General features: G+C 39.5%; 1 protein-coding gene and 1 long non-coding RNA gene across 4 annotated transcripts; both read right to left on the minus strand.

Moving 5' to 3' along the window:
* Positions 1-860: 860 nt before the first annotated feature.
* Positions 861-8974, minus strand: LOC112557876 (aminoacyl tRNA synthase complex-interacting multifunctional protein 2-like). Of its 3 annotated transcripts, none has more exons than XM_025227993.1 (4): positions 8788-8974; positions 2091-2303; positions 1698-1926; positions 861-1346 (listed from the first exon to the last, which is right to left on the minus strand). In XM_025227993.1, the coding sequence occupies exons 1-4, from the start codon at positions 8887-8889 to the stop codon at positions 946-948; spliced, it is 945 nt and encodes a 314-aa protein (XP_025083778.1). In that variant the 5' UTR covers positions 8890-8974; the 3' UTR covers positions 861-945. The 3 variants fall into 3 exon arrangements, with proteins under 3 accessions (XP_025083778.1, XP_025083767.1, XP_025083760.1); XM_025227982.1 differs by having other exon boundaries at positions 8752-8931; XM_025227975.1 differs by lacking the exon at positions 8788-8974 and adding an exon at positions 4674-5650.
* On the minus strand, positions 2601-4665 carry LOC112558030. Its single transcript, XR_003098056.1, has 3 exons — positions 4526-4665; positions 3977-4028; positions 2601-3268 (listed from the first exon to the last, which is right to left on the minus strand). It is a non-coding gene; the product is annotated as an uncharacterized LOC112558030 (long non-coding RNA).
* Positions 8975-9135: the final 161 nt, after the last annotated feature.

A 9135-nucleotide genomic window follows, 5' to 3' on the forward strand; every position in this document is an offset into this window, starting at 1 on the left:
AGCTAGCTGACTTCAACGATGCAGCGTTAGCAGAATCAGGCTGATAAGCATGATTGTGTCCTTTTACAGCTATCATGAAAACGTTTTCAAGAAGACCAGGCACTCCACTTCCAGTGCAGAGATCTGTTTGGTTTGAAAGTTTAATCTATCTGAGCCCTCAGCAGCTTTTTTTTTATTGTCAGGGTGACAGAACATTACCAACCTAACAGCTTCGGGAAACACAAACCAGACTTTTATACCATGTTTAAGCAAGTCTGGCATTGACCACTGTCCCAAGCACCAACTTAAGCCCTTCTCTTCTGTGTTGGCCACCACCACCGAGTACTACTCGATGCTACTGTACGCAAAAATAGGCTCTCTTTGCAACAAGCGCACCACCCCTATTCATAGGTTAATAACTCTACTGCCTTGTAGGCAATGATGAGATTATAACCCCAGAAAAGATATGGATAGACAGCAGAAACAAAACAACAAACCAGCCAAGGCTGGAATTAACAATGACCATGCACTCTACTGGCATGCTAAAACCAGGGCAGCTAACGATGTGCTGTCAGACCCAAACCACTAATAAAGCTATGTAAAGAACTTCTAGTGGCACATGGAACATCTGCACATAGCACTAGTGCAGCAAGATGAAAGAATTCACCAGCATTAGAAAAGTGGGACTGAGGTCAGATGGCCAATGTTTTTCTTCGAATGCATGACACTGGTTCTCAGGAACTGAACACAGGAATGGAAGGTAATATGCTCAACTCTGCACTCTAGTCTGGTCACCCACTTAACATATACATGCAATTGTGCCCACCAACTAACCCATCTTCCAACACATTCTCTCATTCTGGAATAAAAACACAAAAATGTTTTAACTCCAAGGTTTTTAAATTTTGAAAATCACCTGCTTAAGAGTTACATTAATGTCAGAAATCAATCTCTTTTACTACTGAATCAAGAAGACATAAACTGGATAGCCTCCTGAAACCATACCAACTCTGCACAGCCTTTAAGCCATTTTTTGACATTGGCAGGAGCATCAGCAGCTAAACATGTGGTCTGGAGAGCAGACCACAACACCACATCAGCTACAGTAGGCAGTGAATCCACCAACCACTGTGACTTCCCTAAGCGAGCATTCAGAGTTCGCAGTGCAGCAGCGCGCTCCTTGTTGTTGCCACAAATCACCTGCAGTTGAGCCAGATCAAGCAGCTCATCAATCTGCGTTGCTTTGATGATGTCCCCTGCATCATAAGCTGGCTGAAGCAGACGAGCCAAATACCGAGCAATGTTGGCCTCTCCTCTGACAGAAGTCTGTCGAGTTGGGTTAACCATCAATCGTGGCCCATCTGGATCTGAAAATGTGCATGATACTGATAAAAAAAATGATCTCTTGATTTATCCATGACACAATGCTTATATTTACTCATTATAGTATGCATTACATCCAGCTGAGATTCATAAATCTTCTTTGCAAAACCTTTGACCTGCACTCTTTATAGGATTCTGTTTATGCAAGCCTTGTAAATGAGCTAGTTTAAAGCACAGAATAACTCTGGAATCTATTTATACTTATATATTCAGGCAATTCCATTTGGAAGTTTTCCTTTTCAAACTGAGGATGAGCTACTTGCCATTCAATACTCGAACTGTACCTTAGCTTTTCTGTTCCATCACTACTGCATATGGCATACATCAAATCTTACCTTTCTTCCAAATGATGCTGACTGACAACTGGTAGTCACTGCGTGAACCTTGCTGTATGCCATTGGAAAGAAATCTGCGCAGATTTTCTGGTGTGTTGATGGCCGATGAGTGAACAAAGGTGTTGGTAAGTACCCTATACTGGGCAGACAGTTGCTTCAGCAGCACCAGCAAAGACAGAGGCACATTGGTTGGGTCAGCACTCACGACTATTTCCTGAAATTTGCCTTCCTGTGTGAAGCATAAATTAAAATGAAAAATTGCATGCATGCACATAAAAGCTTGACTTCTCTAAAGTTTTTCAACACTTCTGGCAAGATTATGACATGCACAAAAATGTGTGGTCCCATTTCTTTTAAAAACAGGATTGCTTATTTGCTTATTCTTATGGTTACCTGTAAAGGAGATATTTCAGAAACAGAGGTTGTGACCAAACTTGAGCTTCGGGAAGGGACTGGCGATGACTCTGTAAGTTCTGTGAGGTCTACACCTTGTTTCTGTGCAATGGTTTGGACAGCTCCTTGCAAAGCCTGCAGATCATGTAACACTTTCTCTTGTCGCTGTACAAGCACTTTGATTTGCTCAGAAATATGGCCCTCTTCATCATTCTGAAACAAATTCCATCATTTACAATAACACTAGCAATTCTTCTCTGAATATACTTTGAGGGAATTTAGAAACTTCTTATTAAACACATTGTGATCATAAATGTTTCTCACAAGGAATGTCTGTATCTGGAAGTGTCTGGAAAAAGCCTGTGGAAAAGAATCAAACAGAATGCCACTAGCCAAGACATCAAAAAGCACAAATGGGGCTGGTTAGGATACAACCTGCGCAAACCAGCTGACACCATTCCCAGGCAGGCTCTTGACTGGAACCCTCAAGGGAAGAAGAGAGTTGGGAGACCAAAGCAGACTTGGAAAAGAACAGTAGAAAGCGAGGCAAAGGACGTCAGAACCACACTGGCCCAACTGAAGGGGGCTACCCAAAATCGAGTCGGATGGCAAGGTGTTGTTGCGGCCCTATGCTCATCAAGGACTAACAAGGAATAAGCTAAACTCACAGAGCAAAAAAAACAACCCACTTTAATCCATGAATTGGCAAACAATAAATAGGGCATCATAGAGTCTTCCATCTTAGCAAAGCAGGCAGCTGGCCAAAAGTTGTTTTAGTGTCACCAGGATGGATCCCATACTTTGCATGTTGCCACTAAAGACTCATGTCTACCCCCCCCCCCCAACCCCGACATATAATCCTGCTGCTTTACATTCTTAATGGCTCACTAATTCCAGCTGAAATGGCTCTTGTAGACTGAGCCGGAACACCCCTAAGCAGTGGCCAGAACTCATAAAGACAAAGGAAATGATGATGCTGATGCATACCAACTTAAATGGAACCACTACATTTAATGTAATGCCAGACTGTGACATTAACAAGTAACAGGTATCAAAAGCCATTAAATGGAGACCACATTACCAAGGTAATCTGCTGTCAGTCCCTGCTGTTCTGTAGGTGACTGAATAATGCCTAAGAAATTGGTGTGGGACATCTGTTCTTTAGATTTATCATGAGTCTGAAAGATATTACATCAGGAAAGAAATCAAAGTGAGTAAGCATGCACTATGGTGCCTGTTTTGTAAAATCCAACAATCAGCAAATAGTAGCTACAAGTCTCAAAACATCTTTGCTTCGCCAAGCAATTTACCCATGTAAAAAATGTGTTGGTGATAATTAGCAAAAGTTAAAAATCATTTCTAATGTTTTACACTTTTTCGTGGAAACAAGAATTCTTAAGATAACAAATTTATAATAAAATTTAAATAGCATATCCCCCCCCCCACTCATACAGGCAAACTCAATGTGCTTTACAAGATAAAAAAGTCAGTAGGTAGTGATGCCATGTTACAGAAGGGCATCACAATCAGGCAAATCATACTAACATGCACAGTGAACATTGCTAGGAAAATAAAAGAGAAAGTTCATTACATTTTCTTGTGTGATTATGTTTTTTTCCCGTAATCTATCCAATCAAATGATGAAAAATGAAAAACCACTGTTGATTTCAAATTAAAATTATCTCTGGAAATTGGAACTTTCATGTTAAAAAAAAATACAGTGTTTTCCCCAGCAATTGCTTTCACTCTTTATGTGAAGGTTTGCACATCTGCCGCAAACCCTTGCAGCTGTCCTTTGTGTAAACATATAACAGGCAGATAATTCTGGTGATAAGTCTAGTCTCTTTAAAATAAAACAGAGACCATCGTCAACATAATATGCTTACTTCACTCTCCTTCTCATCAGTGTTGATCAGCAAGATGCTTTCTTCCCCTGCACTATTTAAAAAAAAAAATTAAGGTACTTAAAGCAGATCATTCTGAAGCTGTCAGATGAATCAATTTATGCTGGTTTTTTTTTTTATAGCTGCCCTACTTTTAATTTAGCCCCGATCAATTTAGAGCACTAATGTCTGAGTAAGTACTGCTACAATCCGTAGGCTTCCTGTACACTTATATACTTCCTGCCATTTTCTTTACAGATGAAAATAAACCACTGGCAACTGAATTAAATTTCAGTTTAACAGAAACTGCTGTAATTCATGTAACCTCATTTCTGTATTTACAGAATATATATCAGTTTCTATCTTCATTTGAATGCAGAACTGTAATTCTTTACATCAGCTCTATTACTTAAAGCTTAAACTATTTTCAGTTTTTAACTCTTTATTCATTTGAAAAAAGTTTGTTTTCAAACTGTAGTTTTATCTGGTTTATAATTACATACATTTCTCTGCCTTTAAAATGTATACTTGTCACTACACCAGTAATCTCACCTGTTTTTTCCTAAACCTCAAGAAGAAAGACTACATCATGACATTTATCACCCTTTTACACTTGGCAGCTTGATACATGCAGCTTACCAATCTCCCCTCGCCCACCCCTCCTCGAGTCTCCACCACCCTATTCCCTTTCCTTACCCACCTGATTTGCAGATGTCTTCACTTCTCCTGAGCTGATGTGTGCCTGTGTGCTTGTGTGTGCTGCACTTTTCTTCACAACAGGCAAAGTATCTTCAGTTATTAAACTCTCTTCCCCAGCCAATTTATCTAATAGCAAATTTGAATGCTGGAAACATTCTCCTGGAGACCCATTAGTATTTCTGCACTCAATGTCACTGCACAAGAAAAGACTTTTTTTTTCTCCTTCTGAAATGTTTTCAAAAGCTGCATGACTGGTGACTGGCATCCCAACAACCTGTTGTCCACTTTCAGGAACAGTTTGTATTTCTTCTTCGTGTGTCTTTATCTGGTCACACCATTCTACATGATTCTTTCTTTCTTTCAACGTCCCTGCCTCCGAGTTTTTTTTCTGCAACCGACACTTCTGCAGAGCTAGGCTGATCCCATGTGTACACCTTGACATAACATTTCCCATATTTGTAAATTGTTTATTTTGTGATAGGCCTCTTCAACCAAATCAGCTAGTGCAATTCCAAGTCTGCAGCCACCTTTTCTGAGTATCAAAGTATCTCTGTCGCAAGGCATACCTGGCTTACCTCTCACAGAGAAGAGATCTGAATGTTTCTCCTTTCCTGGAGTATGCTGTTCTGCTGAATCACACAAGAATGCTTCACCCCTCCCCTCCTACACATCTGCTCCTCCAGTCCCTGAGTTCTTGCAATGAAAGGTTGCAATGCAAGCAAGTTCTGAGAAAATCTCCCCTTTTTCTCTCCAATCGCTCTGTGTGTGTGTGTGGCAGGCAGGCAGTGGGTGAAACCTAATCAAATCCACTCTGTTTGTCGATTCCCAATACAATTTTGGCAGGAATATTCCTTTCTTATTCTATTATGAATTGTTCAAGAGGTATGTTTGGCAGGTATATATTTACTGGGAACATGCTCAATTTTTTTATGTTTATTTTCTTTAAGATGTTACCAGTGGTTTCAAAGGGAAAAAAAATATGAAGAAGAATTTGCAACACACCTTCAGCATGCAAACAAATAGTGTCATAGCTTCTTAAGATTGACAAAGATTGAGAAAGAGACTGGGAGGTATGAGGGAGGGGGTAAGAGTGTGCTAACATCACCTATCATGAACTGTTAGGGAAAAGACACCAAAAATACAAGTTGCACTATTTCACATCATGAATGCTGCATAGGAATAGGCTTGACAATAAATGAAGTAATGCATCATCACTTTTCATCCTTATTGTTTGTTCTCTGAATCCTCTTTGTCTTCTATGTGTGTCTTTTATTACCTGTCTGCATAGTCGTTTCTCCTTCTGTCCTTTGTATTCTGTTCAGGTCTTCTATTTGTCTAAATGCTGAGAACATGCTCCTTCATGAGCATGATTGTGCACTACATAAATCACACCTTTATTATTATTATCACTGGAACAGTGTAAGAGTGAGCAGCAGAAATCAACTTGATTAAATAGCTATAAATATTTGCAAAACTGGGCTGGGGGGAAGGGGAGAGGAGTATAGACTGACAGACAAATGAATTTTCTTGGTACCAATTTAATTGTTGCTACAGAATTCTCAAGGAAAAACAGTAACTAACCATAAATGATGGAAAAATACAGGATAATAAAACTCAAGACAGACTTGCTAAGATGGTGATAAAATAATAAAAACATTATTCATCTACAAGAATTGTAGCTTTGCTGTATTCTTTATGCCAGGGGTGCCCAACCTCTGGCCTGCGTATGTGCCTCATCCGGCCTGCTCATTTTAACCAGACACAACATACTTAAATTTTTAACTTCATGATTCTGGTAAAACCACCATGTTCTGGCCCGAAAGATTTTATATCATGTCCAGTGCAGCCCTCCGGTGAGAAAAGGTTTGGCACCACTGCTTTATGCAGTTCTAAAGAAACATGCCTGTTTTCCATAAAAAAAAAACATATTGACAATTCTGTCAACTTAAAAACTATTTAAAAGACCAACCTGATGCAATTTAATCTCACCAGATGGCCATTGCTCATAAATCTTTGAGACTGGAAATTATAAACTATTTTTTAATGTGTGGTGATATGGGGTTTTTTTTTTACAGGAAGCAGGCAGACTGAAACCTAATCAAATCCACGCTGTTTGTCTGATCCTCACCAAATATCTGGCAGAATATTCCTTTCACCTATGGTTTGGTCAAGGACTATGTTGGGTTGGTGTATGCTGAGTATATGCATGCTTATTTTTCATGCTCATTTTCTTTGTTCTACCAGTGGCTCCAAAAGAACAAAAATTATGTAGACTAAATTATGACATACATTAACTACCCAGAGCAAACTTAGACAATGTAATTTGCAAGAGTGGCTTATGAGAAAGCAAAGGACAGTAAGGGAGGGAGCGAGTTGCTCAGCAGAGAGTATAACCCCAAATGTTTATCTTCCCCTTTAAAGCTCCAGCAGTATCTCTCACCCGAATCATTTGATCCTCTTCAATGACAAATTTTTGCATGCCAAAGCCCACTGTCAAAAGCCTTTTAGAAGACGATGATATTGTGGTAGAGATCCTGTTCGCGTTGAAGATGGAATTCTATAAGCATGTGACTGCTGAAAACCTGTTCATGTTTGCCTGGTGTGAAGCAAGCCTATTCTTCTGACAGCAGTTTCTCAGTGATGGTGCCAATGAGATTCTGAATTACCTTCTGTTTCTGCTTGAGTGGCTAATTAGGCTTATGGTTCTGTAGTTCTGACAGTGTTTCATTTCTTTGGAAAGCATATGACTAGTGACTGCATCCATTCTTTAGGTCATTCTTTGTATTCCCAGACTCTTTAGCACAGAGCAGTAGGGGTTTTTGTTGTTTCATTCCACCCTGCTTGAGCTGGGGATCTGGTGTAGCCACAACATCAGGTTTTACTATAAAGTACAAACTGCACAACCCCCTCTTAGTACTAAGCCTGCTTTGTGGATGTGCAACATGAACACTGCTTAATGCCAGTATGGAGAAGAGAAGACAGTCATTTGACTACAAGTGCCTGAGATGGCTGCTCTAGATCTCATACCAGGGAACTAAACATATGATTGCCATACTTGCAGGACACCAGGAACCCCTTCCTTTAACAGTCAAGTGGTGTAAGGTGGTCTGGTTCAGTCAAGTGACCCAGCATGGCATACTGTTGAAGACTGTCCTTCAAGATACCTTGGAAGGAGATAGATATCGAGGTGTCCAAAGGAGCTGTCCTGTGAAGGACCTGCTCACCATTATTCGAGATGCTTGGGTGGTTGGCCTTGCCAGCTGCAAGGTCTTTCCCCAACAACCGGTACCAGTTAAGGGAAGAATGAATAAAATGATTGTTCTGAAAGGCGCATTCCTTGATTTTGAGTAAGACACCAGTTCCAGCTGTTGTCAGTAATTGTTATTACTCTTTGAATAGTTCCTTTTGATGTGATTTTTTAACACTGTAAACTGCATGATTTGTAACTACTAAGCTGTTGAATATGTTGTAGTTTCACAGATGTAGTCTTTATGTAAGTAATATACATTTGTTTATAATTAACCCTGAAATTGGAAACTGCTAAATAGCTAATTAGAACGCACTAAATATTTGTTAACAGCACTTGTCAAATTCTGCGGAACCCAATACAGGTTTATTTTTAGGTGCAGTTACAGTCGGACTATCTGTTTAATGTCGGCCATGGTGACAAAATATCATTCTTTCCATAAACGAGTTGGACGAACTCTCTTCTTTTTCTTCGTTATAATTATAATCAGTCTCTTCTTCAACATCATACCAGCCGTTGCTTGGAGCTTGGTGTGGCTTATGCAAGAAATTGCTAATTATGCCATTGTACGACGCGTAGACAAAATGCCTGTTAGTGTTACTTGGCGTGTGGTTAGGAATTATGGCCTTATATCTGACCAATTTATTTCTGTGTGGATAAATTAGCTTCTTCTAACACTACCAATAGCAGTCTGGGTTAGGGTTAGTGTATTCGTCTAAATTTTGTCGAATACAAACATGGAAACGACCGGATTCGGTTTTTTTCGTCTGTACTCGCTTATATAATATTCATATGATTTCTACTAGCAAAATAATATAACTCGGTAACTCACCTTTATGTGAGTTGTACCGCTTTCGTATTTCCTTACTTTGTACATTGTTAAATTCGGCATAATCTCCTCAATGGGCCTGAAATATGGTTTCACACGGTACATGTGTAAGCGTGGATGATTGTCCGTGCATGACGCCATGTCGTCAGTGTCCGACGCAGCGAATGTAACGCACTTTAAAAAAAAAAAAGCGAACACTTGTGGAATGTTTCTCGTCAGCAACCGACACCTTGCTATTATTATTTTTATTATTATTACACATAATGACAAATTTCATTTAGTTCTTTTCTTAGAGAAACACCCTATCATTTTATTTATTGATCTTTCCAAGAGATTAACAACTGAACTATTTTTTTTCGTGATAGTGTATCGTTACAATGAATTGTA

Source organism: Pomacea canaliculata, linkage group LG1 (assembly GCF_003073045.1).
Source record: "Pomacea canaliculata isolate SZHN2017 linkage group LG1, ASM307304v1, whole genome shotgun sequence".
In the NCBI taxonomy this organism is placed as follows: Eukaryota; Metazoa; Mollusca; class Gastropoda; order Architaenioglossa; family Ampullariidae; genus Pomacea; species Pomacea canaliculata.

Excerpts from the sequence above, each read along its gene's own strand:
- LOC112557876 (XM_025227975.1), bottom strand. The coding sequence starts at position 5,126 with ATGGGAAATGTTATGTCAAGGTGTACACATGGGATCAGCCTAGCTCTG. Across the intron at positions 2,304-4,673 it reads TGAAGACATCTGCAAATCAG|AATGATGAAGAGGGCCATAT; the intron begins GTGGGTAAGGAA and ends AATTTGTTTCAG. Across the intron at positions 1,927-2,090 it reads CTGAAATATCTCCTTTACAG|GAAGGCAAATTTCAGGAAAT; the intron begins GTAACCATAAGA and ends TGCTTCACACAG.